This window comes from Trichoderma atroviride, chromosome 7 (assembly GCF_020647795.1).
Source record: "Trichoderma atroviride chromosome 7, complete sequence".
Taxonomy (NCBI): Eukaryota; Fungi; Ascomycota; class Sordariomycetes; order Hypocreales; family Hypocreaceae; genus Trichoderma; species Trichoderma atroviride.
The window spans coordinates 3,584,287-3,599,674 of record NC_089406.1 but is presented as its reverse complement, the minus strand read 5'-3'; the positions used below and the strand labels follow the sequence as shown (position 1 = coordinate 3,599,674).

At 54.9% G+C, this 15,388-nt stretch overlaps 7 protein-coding genes across 7 annotated transcripts; 6 read left to right on the top strand and 1 right to left on the bottom strand.

Annotated features, from left to right (window-relative positions):
• Positions 1-1,291: 1,291 nt before the first annotated feature.
• TrAtP1_013197 (uncharacterized protein) lies at positions 1,292-3,865 on the top strand (the record flags this gene model as incomplete). Its single annotated transcript, XM_014088800.2, has 2 exons — positions 1,292-1,708; positions 1,814-3,865. 2 exons carry the CDS (start codon positions 1,292-1,294, stop codon positions 3,863-3,865), a joined length of 2,469 nt encoding a protein of 822 aa, XP_013944275.2.
• Positions 3,866-4,129: 264 nt separating this feature from the next.
• Positions 4,130-4,968, bottom strand: TrAtP1_013196 (mitochondrial 37S ribosomal protein bS21m; the record flags this gene model as incomplete). The annotated part of the gene is made up of 2 exons (XM_014088799.2): positions 4,130-4,838; positions 4,901-4,968. 2 exons carry the CDS (start codon positions 4,966-4,968, stop codon positions 4,130-4,132), a joined length of 777 nt encoding a protein of 258 aa, XP_013944274.2.
• A 458-nt stretch (positions 4,969-5,426) lies between these two features.
• Positions 5,427-5,636, top strand: TrAtP1_013195 (uncharacterized protein; the record flags this gene model as incomplete). Its single annotated transcript, XM_066115824.1, has 1 exon — positions 5,427-5,636. The coding sequence occupies one exon, from the start codon at positions 5,427-5,429 to the stop codon at positions 5,634-5,636; it is 210 nt and encodes a 69-aa protein (XP_065971924.1).
• A 209-nt stretch (positions 5,637-5,845) lies between these two features.
• On the top strand, positions 5,846-7,881 carry TrAtP1_013194 (uncharacterized protein; the record flags this gene model as incomplete). The annotated part of the gene is made up of 2 exons (XM_014088798.2): positions 5,846-7,711; positions 7,789-7,881. The coding sequence occupies 2 exons, from the start codon at positions 5,846-5,848 to the stop codon at positions 7,879-7,881; spliced, it is 1,959 nt and encodes a 652-aa protein (XP_013944273.2).
• A 1,027-nt stretch (positions 7,882-8,908) lies between these two features.
• TrAtP1_013193 (uncharacterized protein) lies at positions 8,909-9,736 on the top strand (the record flags this gene model as incomplete). The annotated part of the gene is made up of 1 exon (XM_014088797.2): positions 8,909-9,736. One exon carries the CDS (start codon positions 8,909-8,911, stop codon positions 9,734-9,736), a length of 828 nt encoding a protein of 275 aa, XP_013944272.1.
• Positions 9,737-11,442: 1,706 nt separating this feature from the next.
• TrAtP1_013192 (uncharacterized protein) lies at positions 11,443-13,476 on the top strand (the record flags this gene model as incomplete). Its single annotated transcript, XM_014088796.2, has 2 exons — positions 11,443-11,680; positions 11,771-13,476. 2 exons carry the CDS (start codon positions 11,443-11,445, stop codon positions 13,474-13,476), a joined length of 1,944 nt encoding a protein of 647 aa, XP_013944271.2.
• Positions 13,477-13,730: 254 nt separating this feature from the next.
• Positions 13,731-15,358, top strand: TrAtP1_013191 (uncharacterized protein). Its single transcript, XM_014088795.2, has one exon. It carries the CDS (start codon positions 13,999-14,001, stop codon positions 15,277-15,279), a length of 1,281 nt encoding a protein of 426 aa, XP_013944270.1. The 5' UTR covers positions 13,731-13,998; the 3' UTR covers positions 15,280-15,358.
• Positions 15,359-15,388: the final 30 nt, after the last annotated feature.

Below are 15,388 nucleotides of genomic sequence, written 5' to 3'. Positions count from 1 at the left end.
GCTGGTGGTGATACCATGTTGGTGTTGAGGTATTACAACTGACGATGATGCTGATGATGTATGTCGTTGATCTCATGACTTGTGAGGTTCAAAAAAGGAAAGCTTGTGCTATTCTTGGTACGGCGCGGGAGAATCATTGATCCCCATATCAAGTATCCGTACGGCCTACATCTCTAGTAGGCATGGTGCCATCTACAGAAACTTGAGCATTGATATGCCGAGTTATCGACGATGAGCCCTTGAAACTATTGCCGCGTCCACGATCAACTCATTGAGTGTTCATTATCACCTGCCTCATGCTGATAATGCACGCTCACCAATTCTCCGAGGTCATTCATGATTAATGATTGGAATCACAGCCTGAACCGGCAGATTGTGTCGTGTGTCGGGCTCAATCCACACATCTCACTCGCCAATGCTCATAAATCATGCTCATTCATAGTCATGCTCCCACGCTCTCATGCAATATCCTCTCCGCATCTCCCGTATAAGCTGCAAGCACGCAGCCACTGCCCCCCCCTCTCATTGGCCGCCATGCATCCATAAACAGCCTGTACTGTCGACGATATGTAAGGTGAAGTGTTCATAAACACACTGGCCAGCGCCGTCCAAAATGCGGGACAGCGCAGTATAAATGCGCCTTGCCGCCGTGGCCCCCCCCCCCCAGCTCCAGTGGGCTGCTGCAGCGCTCACCGACACCTGTGATGCGCTGGTTGGCGGGGCGCACCCACTGGCAGCCCACTACGAGCGCCCACTGCGAGCCCGCTGGCCTGTCCGCTGGCAAGCCCACCAGCCCCTGCGGTGCCTGAGTGAATCAGTGGCCGGCATTCCACACAAGCCTCTCCACACAGGCCTCTCCACCAACCTTCTCCAGCTCCAACCTCACATCAACCTTCAATCTTATCCGCAGCCACTCACAGCCAGTCCCGCCGCATCTGCATCTGCATCTGAACTGGCAATCGGCGTGCAGACACACTTGGAGTCCCAATTGCGAGCCCGACGATGCTGTAGCGGCCAATTGCTGGATTCCCTGCATCTCTCGCTTTTCACTCATCAAGGGACCGCTCGACGCCTTCGACACATCCAGCACTGCCTGCTCTTCTCCCACAGTCCTTCTCATACCGGTTCCAAGTCGGGGCACAGAGCAGTAAGCAAGCAAGCAAGCACGCAAGCACGCACGCAGGAGGCGAGACACGACGCAAAGCATCGCATCACCTGCATCGCAGCCTCGCAGCACAGCATCGCATCTCAACTGCGCCGCCAGCCACCGCGGCCGCACGAGGGCGCCGAGATGGCGACAGTCGTCCAGCAGACGCAGCTCCTTACTCGGACGCGCGCCTCTCGCGTGCCTTCATCCACCGCCCGGCCTCTTCGAGCAGCCGCCGCCGCTGCCGTGGCCGCCGCAGCCTTTGCCAGACCCGTGCGCGGCCTTGCGAAGCCCGAATCAACTGAGATCCCGTCCGGCAATGCCCCTGCAGAGCCGAATGCAGGTGGAGGCGTAGCGGCTGCAGGTCCGGCCTCTCTGGCGCTGTTCCTGACCAACGTCAAGCTGCTCAACCTCGACCAGCTGCCCGACTGGCCCGGCATTGCCGCCGAGACATTTGCGGCCTCGGGCACCACGCTGCAGGACCAGAAGAGGCGAGTACAGTGCGTAGAATGGGCCTTGTACCAGCTGTTTGTCATCTGGGATCCAGACGAGGCGGCGAATGTGCGTATCCTCTTCACATCTCCTACCGACTGCCAACCGACCCTTTCCATCCTCTGTGACATGGTGAATTGCTGAGTGCTAACATGTCCGTCTCCCATCCGACAGAAGCTGAAGCCATTCTATCCACCGAGTGATCAGCTCCAGTCCGTCAACCTCCGTGCCGCACTCGTCAGAGCCCTTGAGCAAGCCAAGAAAAATGGCGACCTCGGCCGGGACACCATCATCCGCAAGACGATGCTGGACGAGTGCAAAGGCGAGAGGTTGGAGGAGGTCTTGGCCTTCTTTTCCACCGCTGTCCTGAAAAAAGTGGTTTCAGACAGCCTTGCCACAGGCCGCGGCCATCTCTCGCCCGCCGTTGAGCTCGCCTTTGAGAACAAGGGCTACAAGAGTGAAAAGTCTCATTTGATTGCCCTCTCCATGGCCCACAAGGCGTCGATCCGCCAGGTCTTGCGACGCAAAGAAGCAGCCAAAGCTCGATTCAAAGATCTTGCCCATGTCCTGGACGACAAGGAGGACGACATCATTCGTAGACGGGAAACGCTCGAAATCAAAGAGATGGACGGCGGTGGCCAGACAGTGTCTGACAATGCCAGAGCCGAGATGCGAAGGGCTGTACACCATAACTGGGCCGGTAGCGAGGCCTGGATGGAGGCTCTGTTGACCGGAGACCCAAAGCACGGCGGCCTTCTTGCTACGGGCTTCGACCGCGTCTGGAGAAGAGCCCAAAAGGGCCGGCTGAACGACCTCGACACCGATGATGTTGGCCTCCTGGAGCAACTCGACAGTCGAGTCAAGCTGCAGAAGGAGAGACTCCATAGATGGGATGCCTTCCGCAGGAATACATTTGGTGAAGCGACACCCGTACCGTCCAAGCCCAGGACCTCGTCCGCCAAAACCAAGGGCATTGACCTTGGCTTCTCAGCCCATTTAGACCTGCACACTGTGAGAAGAGTCAAGCCAGCGAGAGCTGCGCTGTTCCAGCATGCGCCCCAGATGACGGATGACTATGCTGCGCTGGTCTCAGATCTGAAATACGAGCTGGGAAAAATCGCAACCAAAGAGGTCAGCACTGCAAGTCTTACGAGGAAGCGGACGCCCGTGAAGCAAGATCGCCGCGACCGCCGTCTCCTCTCCACCTCATCCTTCGAGGGCGGCGACGATGACGAAATTAGTGATTTGGAGGACGCTGAAAGTGTATTCCGCACCGATGGCTCAGTCACATCCTTCTCCTCCTTCCAGGATAAGTTTGCTGTGCCAAGCCGTACTGTGAGACCCGTGATATCTCGACCCAGCCTGTCGCAACTTTCTGGCCCCGAGACACCGCCGGTCTTGAAGAAATGGCCGAGTCAAAAGAACTTCCCTGGGCGAAGCACCTATGATTTGACTCAGATTGACGACTCGCCGCTGGCTACTCCTCCTTCTCCTACGAAAAAGGCTTCAGGGTATGATAGCCCGACGCGCCGTCGGTCTCCCCCTGAAAGGACAAAGTCCATGCCGGGACAAAAGGCATCAAATAGCCCTCCACGATTGCCGTCGACAAAGGCGCCTGAAGACGATGTTCTTGAGCCTATCAAGGACAAGACTCCAGCACCTATGAAGCGCACGAAACCACGGCATACACTTTCCTTGGCTGAGCGCACTCGACTGTCAATGAGCCGTAAAAAGTCTCTGTTGTTTGAAGATGAGGAGCTTGACCCTCCCACTCCTATAGCCGCTACCACCAAGCCAACGGATATCAAAGTCCCTGAGCCAGACTATTCAGAAGATCTCGCTAGTCGGACTCGTAAAAGTATGGCTGGATTCGAGCAGGCGCAGCAAAAGGCCCAAATGGAGCGGCGCAGATCTCTCAGGAGATCCAAAATGCCACAGCGAAAAGAAGGTGGCTACTTTCCCACAGTGGAGGAAGATCTCAACGAAGCCACTCTTTTGCTAGAGCAGCTGGCCGAAGAGGCAGATATGGAGGCAGTTTTCCGATCGCGGCCAAAGGTTGGGCAGAGCTTGCAGCCTAGCCCGACAAGGGAGGAATGGGGGGGATATTCCGGAGCACAATGGCGTAAGGATGAAGTGAGCTGGATTTCACAGAGGTGTTGTTTTGTTTTGCTGGCTTATACTTGGATTTTTGCTTTGAGCGTTAGCATGTATGTGTTTTACAATTGATGAATAGACTTACGGAATGGGAATAAATGATTACACAGCATAACATGACTTCTTTTTTCCATTTTTTTCTTTTCATTCTCTTCATTGCTTTCGTTTCATAACAAAACTTTATATATTTCGCATATAAGCGTTTCATCCTCCATCTATCATATTGTACATGTATATATAGCTCGTCTTAAATGGCATTTTCCAGACGCACCTTTTTCTTCCCTGAATCCTGCTTCCCTATTGCATCCATCTTTCATCATACAGCCACATCTCTTCTTACCAGCCCTGCTTCTTCAATTCCATCACCTTGCTAACAGCAGCCTTGAATCCCGTCTTGAACCTCGCCCTCCACCGCTGACTCCTCAACCTCTTCTTCTTCAACCCTTTTCTCTCATGGAATTTCTGCGAGTGGTACTTGTTCCGCACCTTTTGGTCCCGGCACATCCTCTCCAGCACGCGAATCGCCACAGCAGGCGTAGGCGCCGACGTCGGGGACAGGCGATCCTGGATGAAGACGGTGCGGCCGGTGACGGCCTCGGTGCGGATCTTGGGCCGCTGGAGGGGGTCGCCGACGTTGAGGGACTGGCCCCAGGCGGCAGATCTGGCGGCGACGATTTCGGCAATGTCGAAGTTGAAGGAGCTGGTGGAGGAGTCGGCGGCGTTGTAGGGGAATTTGGATTGTGACTTGTCGGCGGAGGAGGATGATGGTGATTCTGATTCAGCGGGAGGAGGTGGGGGTGGTGGTGTGAATTCGGCGCTGGGCTCCGCTGTCTTGGTGACTGTTTCGGGCTGAGACTTTGGCGCTGCGGCGGGCTTAGGAGCTGGCGTAGGAGGAACGAAATTGCCGACCAGAGGGTTTATTCTCTCGTTGAAGCTCGGCCTCGAGGCGTTGAATCGCACAGCCAGTGTTGTAGAAAATGCGCGGGCCTGCGCCGGGGCAGCAAGTCTAGACAGCATCATGCTGCCGTATCTGGAGGTCGCAGCCCTATAATAAATGTCAGCAAAACAGAAAAGATTCATTGTATGCATTAAACAATAGAAACGCACATCTTTGCCGTCCTCAATGGCTCCTGCAATTCGACTCTTTCGCTCTCCAAGCCAAAAAAGGTCTCCATCCCGCAAAAGGTCGTTGCAAAAAGCTGCGGGCGGATAAACGTTGATGCGGGGCGCTGCAACCTTTGAACTTATCTGCCGAAAGTTCAATGGAGCCGCGATTCGAACCTGCAGATCGCAAAACCAACAACAGATCTCGGCACCCGAACACCCTGGCGAAGAAAACAGCTGGTTATCGCGAGCCAGTCTTACTCTGAAGCTATTCACATGTTGGCACTGCGTCAGAGCAACCTCCTTTGTCATCGCGCTTCAATGCAATCTGAGAACCCTGCAATTTGAAGCTGCTTTTTCGCTGGAGACTGCTTATCGACGAGCTGCTCTACCGAATCCCTGTTTTTTTGCCATTCAACAAGCTGTACCCTTCAGCGGCGCGATATCGGACTCGCAGACACGACCAATTCGTCTCTCTGCCATCTGCCTGCGTGACGCTGCTCTGAGTCGCAGAGCCTAGTCCGTCACCATGGCCTACAATCCCTATGGAGGTACTCAGCACAGAGGCCGTTCTCATGCTCGCTACGCATCAGCTAATGGACTCCCAGCACCGCACAATCCTTATGGCGCGCCACCTGGATATGGCTATCCGGGCGCGGCGCCTGGCATGGCCGCTCCTCCTGGGTTAGGTATGCTTCTCTCATCTCCAGCATCGCGGATACAGGCCACTGGATGCTAACACGATCGTCCTTGTAGGACCTCCACCAGGCATGTCTTCTGCCCCGGGAATGGCCCCTCCGCCGGGCTTCCAGCAAGCCAACGTGCCCCAAGCTAATCGTCCAAGTGGCCTGCCGCCCTTCCAAGCCCCGACCAACATGCCCAACATCAACTTCAACGCGCCCGTGATTCGACTGGGCACAGGAGCGTCAGCCGGTGGCGGCAGATCCGATGACCGACCAGCACAATCCGGAGGAAGAGCCGGGCTTGGCATGGAACGAGGGTCAGATCAAGGCCGAATGGCGGCGAGAGAGAGCATGCAGACGCTACTCCCCCCCGACGAGCGATGAGAAACTCCGAACGATCTTCCTACATCAGATTCCAGAGGGGTTGGGCGGAGATGAGGGCACCAAGAAGCTTCTTGGAGCCGTTGGTAAGCTGAGGCGCTGGGATCCGTCGGATAGCACGTCAGAAGAGCGAAAGGGAACCAAATTCGGCTTCGCCTTGTACGAGGACTTTGATTCCCTGGCAGCTGCGGTCAAGCTCCTTAGCGAAGAGGAGGTCCAAATCCCGACTAAGAAGCAGCCGAGTACTAGTGACGCTCCAGCCGACGATTCTTTTGAAGATGTGGAAAAGACAAAACTGCAAGTGGCTGTGGACGCCACATCGCTCAGCTACCTGGAGTCTTACAAGGAAGGAAAAGCAGAGGATGCATCCTTTGAGCAGAGGATAGAGAGTGCCCGCGCTGCTCTGAAACAGGTTATCCGAGAGCTATTCTACCCCCCTGTTGCCGAGACAGCCGATACTAATGGCGATGTTGCCATGGGCAATACCGAGACGGAGGAGAACGTGGAGGTGGTCAACATACCTCTGGCCCAGGAAGATGAGCTGGCAGATATCCCCCCGGAAATGCGAGAGGTCGTTGCCGGAGAGATTGCTGCCTTCCGTGAGCGTAGTATTCAACGGGATATGGAACGTCTACAGCGAGAAGAGGAGCTTGAAGAAATGGAACGACGACGAAACGGCGCTGGCCGATCAAGACTGGCTTCGCCACCGAGAAACTCTAACAATGTGCCGCTGGGACCTCGAGGCGTATCGGTGCCCAACGCCCCTTCTGGACCCAAGGGCCAAGGCGGATCTAACAGAGTGGCTTTTGTGAATGGAGGAATGAACAATTCAGATCCGTCTGCTAGAAGAGACGACGAGGATACCGATGCCAGTGATGAAGAGCTTTGGAAGAGATATACGGCTGAACGCAAGGCCGAGGACGACAAGATTTATGCGGAAGCAGAGAGGAAATGGGTCAACAGAGAGCGATCACGACAGGCAGCACTAGAGCGAGAACGGGAGCGAGAAAGGCACGACATTGAGAATCTCGAGAGAAGAAAACAGGAGCAGCTGGAGAGGGAGAAGTCCTGGGACGACGAACGAGAGGCGACGCGCAAATCGCACATGTACTACCGAGATCGCGCCGGCTGGGCAAGGAAACGAAATTCAGACCGCGCCGAGGAAGAGGCGCGAGACGAAGCCGACCGCCAGGCCGAAAAGGTGGAGCGTAGCCGCGAGCAGGCCCGGCTGGAACATGCTCGGGGCATGGCCGACGATTTCCTGGACCAGCAGGCTCGGGAGATGGAGCAGCGCGAAGCCGCCGCCGCCGCCGCCGCACCGCAGCCCTTCAAGCTGTCTCTCGGAGCAGCAGCCCAGCGAGCCCAAGCCTCACGCGCAGCGCCCCAGCGCCGCACAATCGCCGAGGTCGAAGGCCTCCTGGACGACGAGGAAGTCGAGTCCACCCGCCGCCAGCTCATCCCCATCCAGCTGGACGCCACCTCGGGCGCGGCAGGCATGTCGGAGGAAGAAATCTCGCAGGCCGTGCGGGCGCTCGCGCAGGAGATTCCGTCGGAAAAGGACGGCCTCTGGGCGTGGGAGGTCAAGTGGGACTTTATGGACGACGCGGTGGTGCGCGACAAGCTGCGGCCGTTTGTGGAGAAGAAGATTGTCGAGTATCTGGGCGTGCAGGAGGAGATGCTGGTGGAGGCTGTGGAGGAGCATTTGCGCAAGCATGGGACTGCTGGAGCGTTGGTGGAGGAGCTCGAGGGGGTAAGTTTTAATACTCTCGTCCTTTTGTGATATTTTTTGGTCTTGTTATGAATACTAATGAATGGGGGCAATGACAGGCACTCGACGACGAAGCAGAGGATCTGGTCAAGAAGCTCTGGCGCATGCTCATCTTCTTCACCGAGTGCGAGAAACGAGGCTTGCCGGCGTAAAGGGCTGTATCGCGGACACGGGACACCACTACACGGATATTTGTTTTCTGGCAACTACTCATACTAATCGGCTACTTTATTTTTTCCTTCTTTCTCTTATTCCAGTTCATTTTTGGTACTTGCGTCTTTTGATTAGTAAAAGATACGCGCAACTGTCGAACCCCGCGTCAAACTGTCCAAGTCCTGTAGGAAGAAATGTATGTATATATGCGAAATTGAGAGCATAACTGCAACGAAGAAAGGGGAGTCGAAACATAAAAAAATCATGTACAACTAGGGAGGGGCTTGGGGTACTGGGGACTTTTGAAAATAGTCCAGGGAATGTTTGTAAATGAATACGTAATAATCATGTTACTTTTTGAGATTGATGATGAAGTTGTTATAAGTTGGTCTGGCTGTATGTATAGATGGTGTCAGTTCATACCCACACCAAATAATTGTCCACCAGCCACCAGCCAGATCTTTTGTAATACAACATTGGCACTAGAACCAATCCGCCGTTTCTCAAATCAATTCACCTCTTATCAATCCTTTTTTACACTCCATACCTACCAAGCAGCATCAAGTCCCGGTATATAAGCAAAACGCTCGGCTCAAAATGAGGAGAAGCACGGGCCGAGGCTGAGCCCCACAGCGCCGGACCATTCAGGGCGCGTAGCCAAAACAACCGGTCAAGTCTGTCTCTTGACTTGAGCCCAACATTCACACCGTCAGGGTGAGTTTGCAAAGAACATAATCAAAAGCTGAGCGTCAGCAGCGACGCCATGAACTATTTTGCAGTCGCAATCTCATTGTTTTTCATACAGTGAATGAGATATAAAGGTTTCTCTGGAGGAGAGCAGAAAAAAAAATAAGGAGGCGAGGCTTCTTTTGGTGCTGGCCACTGCTGCGATTCTATTCGTTATCCGGCATAACATATGCTGAGGTCACATCGTCAACCTCCTTCGCATCTCCTTTGATGAAACCAGACACTTGAACAACAGCCGATAATAGAAGAAACAGAGGATATAAAAAGGATCAAATCAACATGGCCATATCCATCAGCTCACCCCCCAAGGTCGACGATGTCATCGTCACGGCGCCGCGCTCGCACATCCTGCTCGTCACCATCAACCGCCCCAAGCAGCTCAACTGCATCCGCAACGACATGCACTTCCAGCTCGAGGGCCTCTGGAAGTGGTACGACGCCGAGCCGTCGCTGCGGTGCGCCATCATCACCGGCATGGGCCGGGCGTTCTGCGCCGGCGCCGACCTCAAGGAGTGGAACGACCGCAACGCCCACCCGGAGGAGGCGACCAAGAAGACGCCGGCGAGCGGCTTCGGCGGGCTGAGCAACCGCCGCGGCAAGAAGCCCATCATCGCGGCCGTCAACGGCCTGTGCCTGGGCGGCGGCATGGAGATGATCCTCAACACCGACATGGTCATCGCCACCGTCGACGCCCGCTTCGCGCTGCCCGAGGCTGCCCGCGGCGTGGTGCCGATCCAGGGGGCGCTGCCGCGGCTGATTCGCTCCGTGGGCATGCAGCGCGCGTCCGAGATGGCGCTGCTGGGCCGCATCTACAAGGCCGACGAGATGCTGCGGTGGGGGCTGGTCAACCATGTGCTTGTGCGCGGCGGCGACGTCGTGGGCGAGGCCCTGCAATGGGCCATTGAGCTGGCCAACAACTCGCCCGACTCGGTCATTGTGGCCCGCGAGGGCCTGCAGGCCGGCTGGGAGGCCGAGAACCCCAAGCAGAGCACCGACCGCATCCTGGCAGACGTCTATCCGCAGATGGACGGCGGAGACAACATGACGGAGGGCTTGCGCGCCTTTGTCGAGAAGAGGAAGCCGATCTGGAAGGACAGCAAGCTGTGATCAAGATGTCATGGTGTCTCTTCTGCCCGTCAAGCGGGAAATTGTGTGGTGGAGTGTCTCAGTCTCTGCGTCTTGGTGATGCAATACAAGTACATGCGAGTAGGTTGGAGATGGCAGCAGACAGTATGCTCCGTATTTCGAAATGTACATATGACTCGTGTAGTGCCGGCGTGTTAGTATAGCAAAGCTCTGTTTTGTGCTGCAAATCTCTCATCCATGTAGCTGTCCATTGGCAATAACTCTTGACCAAGATATGCAGCCGGGTTTCAGACTGCTCTTGGTTTACCTGAGCGGTCAAAGTAGCAGCGTAGTGAGTCTCAAGTATACTGCTCTCTCCTTGGTTGAGGGATCCAGCAAACCGGGAGAGACTCTTCCCATACACACCCTTTTTCCACAAGTCTCGGCTTCCCTTGCTAGAAATCGATCAAACCCCGAGACATTTCGCTGGATCTTCCCACCTAAAATGGTCCAGCCAGACCGATCGGCTGCAGGCAAATCCAACACAGACGCCCAGACCCAGCAATTGGCGTGAAATGAACAGATCCAACAAGTGTGGAGAAGGGAATCTGCCGTCAGCCAATGGCTGCAAGCTTTGAAATTGCTCTTACACCCAAACAGTTCTAGGCACGGCCCGTTGCGGAGACGTCGAGAAGCTCTTTTTTGGGACGCCCAAAGACCGCAAGTAGAGTAGCACCATCAGTCCTCGAATTGGACGGAGCACACGGAAGATTGGCTACTGTGCAACAGTACACATGAATTCGTGGAAAGTTTCCGAGAAATAAGCACGTTGTTTCACAAATTCCATGCCAAGCACTGTCCCGAAAACCATGCAAGTGGAGAGGCGGCGAGACAGCGGCACACAACGAGAGACAGCAACTGTGTGGCATCCATGCTGGTGCAAAATCATGCAGCAGATACGGAGCAGCAGGAAATCAAAGAGCGTGTCCAGATGGCAAGTGCTGGATGGCTTCGTGCAAAAGGCCAATGTGACAATTGTCCACTTCCCCTGCTGCTTGTCTGCAGACTACATCTCAGCCGCAGCCCAGCTGGTCCGCCATTCTGTCCAATTCCCATCCTGTCACTGGCCGAATAATATCGACCGGCAGAGCTATCCATAACACCATCGCCGATTGAGTGAGGCTCTGAGACATGCATAAGAGTAGCGCATCTTTCTGCAGCTCTCCCCGCTCTCCCTGGTTTGCAGCGCGTAATGTCATGAAGCCATGAATCTCAAAGGCTGCCCCCAATCTCGGCCTTCTGCCAATCACTTAGACAAAAGGGGTCTTTAATTGGCCGCTAGCCCCCGGCATTTGAGCAAGCAGCAGCTCCACCACCTCGACAGGGAAGCGATCAGCGCCTTTCAGCCCACCGCTTCTCAGCCTCCAGCGTACAAACTGCACAAGAAGTGGCTAGCAGTAGCTTTGCCCAGGCCGAGTCGAAAACTAATGCGAGAATCCAAGACATACGGCTGCAAGGCGATCCGTAGCCATCGGCCGCGATGAGCCACGCTCATGATCAGAAAAGTACTAATAATAAGGAGCGGGCGCCCTTGTGCTTACAATGACAATTTCGTTCTGCCTAGCTCTCTCACTTTTTCTTTGCTTGTGATCAGGTACCGCAAGGCCCCTGGCTCCGCCTCATCCTCCACATTGCCTATTTTGTCAGCTTGAGATTAATACAGCCCACATATAATGGCTGCAGGCAGCATGTTGGATCCAAGCTCTGCCGAGCACCCAAAGAAACGCTCGAGCTTAGACTACATCATGACCAACATGATGGAACGCCCAGCAAGTCCCACGCCGCGGGACAGAGTTGCGAGGAAGCTGATTCTGTGCTTTGACGGCACGGGCAACAAGTTCCATGGCGATGAAAGCGACAGCAACATTCTCAAAATCTTTCGCATGCTTGATCGGACTGCGGATGACCAGTATCACTACTACCAGCGTAAGTGCTTCGACAGTAGCAGCCGGCGCGTGCGCACTCGCGCAAGGTCGCTCTCATGAGCTCGTGGACTTGACTAACACTCATAACCAGCTGGTATTGGCACCTATGTCGTGTCCAGCTCGCTTTCACATACCAGCACGAAAGCGCGCATCCGATCATGGTACCAAAAGGCCAAGGACTCAGCGGTTGGTTCTTCCTTTGATCAGCATGTTGTGGGAGGCTACCGTTTCCTCATGAGATTCTACAATCCCGGGGATGAGATATACATGTTTGGCTTCAGCCGCGGCGCGTACATTGCCCGCTTTCTGGCTGAGATGCTTGACTATGTTGGCCTCTTGTCTCATGGTAACGAAGAACTGGTTTCGTTTGCCTGGAAGGCATTTTCCAGTTGGCAAAGTCGTCGTGGTGGCGACAAGGACGAAAAGCTCGCGGAAGAGGACGAAAAGAAGAAGCACGAAATGTACCACTTCATGAAAGGCTTCCGCGAAACCTTTTCTCGACCCGTTGGCCGGATCCGCTTCCTCGGGCTTTTCGACACAGTCAACTCGGTACCTCGCTTTGAGACAGCCTGGATGCAGCGAAGCAAGTTCCCTTACACGGCGCGTAGTAGCGCCAGAGTTATTCGGCATGCCGTCAGCATCGATGAGCGCCGTGCCAAGTTCCGACAGGATTTGATGTACCAGCAAGCGAATAGGCGCCGCAGCAGCCGCCCCCATTGGAAGGATTGGGAGCACATGCTTGGTCGCCCACACAGCAGCAGCGGAAATGGCGGAGAAACAGAGGGCACGGATAAGACCTATCATGAGGACCGGGGCAGACGCCCAAGCAAGCACGCAACGCCCGGGGAGAGGAAGTCGTCAGCAAATCCAGAAGGCAGCAAATACATGCCATATCGGGCCAGGTCAAAGTCTGGCGCCCGACCTGATCGCCGCGTCTCGGTAGCCGGCTGCAATGTCTCTGAACAAATCTCCAATCTTGACTATGAGGACGGCGGTGATCAAGACATTGATGAAGTGTGGTTTTCTGGTGGCCATGGCGACGTGGGTGGTGGATGGCAAATGGAATCCGACGGCAAAAACGCAAGCCACGTGCCTCTGGTATGGATGGTCCGCGAGGCTATGCGGGCCGGCCTGAAATTCGATTTGGAAAAGGTTCAGGAGCTGGATTGCTTCGACTTGTACAACGAAAGCGCCAAGGCCAGCACCAAGAGCGGCCGCAAGGGACAACAGAAAGGACCCGAGATTCATCTCAATCAAGAAGACGAGGACGGAGGAGAGCTCGTAGCTCCTCCAACTCCAGACACGCTTGCAGACGATGACGGAGAAAAGGACTTTAAGCAGGTCTTCCTCGACATGATGCACAAGGCACATCTCGCCCGAATCCACGACTCGCTGGTGTATGGCGGCGGCCTCACTGCAGTGGCCGTCACCGCCTGGAACGCGATGGAGTGGATGCCCTTCCGACGAATGGATCTTCAGAGCGACGGGACCTGGAAGCCTATCAACTGGCCGCTGCCTCGTGGCGAAGTTCGGGACATTCCCAACGACGCTCGCATTCACGGCAGCGTCATTCGCCGCATGAAGCTGGACAAGACGTATCGTCCCGGCAATCTGATTGTGGGCGGAGGCGGCCGGGGCATCCGCATCGCACCCGAAGAGTATGCCATTGGAGAATGGATCTGCGTGCAAGAAGAAGGTGATCCCATTGGCGAGATTTGGGTGCGAAATGGCGATCCTGTGACGCTGGACATTAGCAAGAAGAAGAAGAAGAAGTCCAAGGGGGAGAAGCAAAACTAAACTGAGCATGAAAAGGATCGACTTTGGCTTTTTATCATCTTTTTCATTTTTGTTCTTTCATCTTTCATTCTTTTCTTATGGATGAGTTATGGGAAATGTTGTTCTTCATGTTCATACCCCAGGCACACTTGATGCCGTCGTACTAGCAGTTCGTATTTACACCATCTAGTTAACTATACCACTATGTAATTAGCATGTCGTCTTCTCAATTCTAGCTTCCATCTACGCTTACCTTGGACGAAACGTGTAGTATTAACAACAATTGGATTCACATATTTGTGGGTGTATATACATGCAGCATTTGATGATGCAGGTGAAGCTGCCTTAAACTGGACCCGTGTCACGTGGAGCTCCTGAATCGCTTCCACCACGTTTTCGACTCCAACAATCCACGACAGTTTGACCGCCCAGCTTCGTCAGCAAATCCGATGCAGTAAATGCTGATGCTTTCGAAGTCAAGACGATGAATTGACGAAATCTACGCGCCTACAAACACCACTCCCATTCCATCGCAGCCTCGCAATGCCCGTGCCGACCATCTTCTATCTGCTGGAGCACGGCTTTCCGCAGGTCGTCCACGACAATGCCTGGCCCATCTTGTACGCCGTCGCCGCCACGACGGTCCTCGTGCTGCTGAAGCTCTTCACCTCCGGCCGGACGAATCCCTCGGAGCGCAACCTCCATGGCCGGGTCGTCATGATGACGGGCGGCACCAGCGGCATCGGCGCAGAAGTGGCACGCGAGCTCGCAGCCCGGGGCGCGCAGCTGGTGCTGCTCACGCAGGTGCCCGGCTCCGACCCCTTTCTAATCGACTTCATCCAAGACATCCGAGACAAGACGGGCAACAACCTGATCTATGCGGAACAGGTCGACCTGTCGAGCCTGTACAGCATTCGAAAGTTTGCGACGAAATGGGTCGACAACGCACCTCCCCGAAGGCTGGACATGGTTGTGCTGTGCGCATCGACCCTGACGCCCCCCGGCGGGAAACGAAAGGTTACCGAAGAAGGCATCGAGGAGACGTGGATGGTCAACTTCCTCGCCAACTTCCACCTGCTGGGCATCCTCAGCCCGGCTCTCAAGGCACAGCCCTTTGACAGAGATGTCCGCGTAATCATTGCGACATGTTCGTCGTACATTGGATCCCCATCGCTGAAAGACGGCCTTGGAAACGTGGAAAAGGACTGGACTCCTGGATCGGCCTACGCGCGAAGCAAGCTCGCACTCAACGTCTTGGGACAGTACTTCCAGAAGCATCTAGACTCTTATAAGCGCCCCGACGAACTACCCATGAACACCCGAGTCGTCCTTGTAGACCCGGGGCTGAGTCGCACACCAGGCACGAGAAGGTGGCTGACGCGAGGCTCACTCGTCGGTCTTGCCCTCTACGTCTTCTTCTACGCCATACCCTGGTTCCTGCTCAAGTCGCCAAGCAAAGGAGCGCAATCCATTCTCTACGCCGCAATGGATGGCACGCTTGGACGCATCGGCGGCGGCAGATTGATAAAGGAGTGCATGGAAGTGGACTTTGCCCGGTCCGAAGTCAAGGACGACCAAGTGGCCAAGAAGCTCTGGGAAGAGAGCGACGCGCTGATTGAAAAGACTGAAAAGGCCGCCGCCAAGAAGAGGGCGCAGAACAAGGCCAACCAAGACAAGCAGGCTGAAGAGGACAAGGAAAAGGAAAAGGCAGCAGAGGTGGAGAGCTTGGTGGCAGCGATCAAAAAGGGAAAGGAGAAGGAAAAGCAGCAAAAGGAAAAGGAAAAGCAACAAAAGCAGGGCGGCAAGGGCAACAAGAAGAAATAATGGAGAATTAGCATTTATTACATATAGAATTGCATCTGATATAGCGTCAACATACATAGAATCAAGACTGTTTTTCATGAAGCTCATCTCCAACCAGCGCTGATCGCAC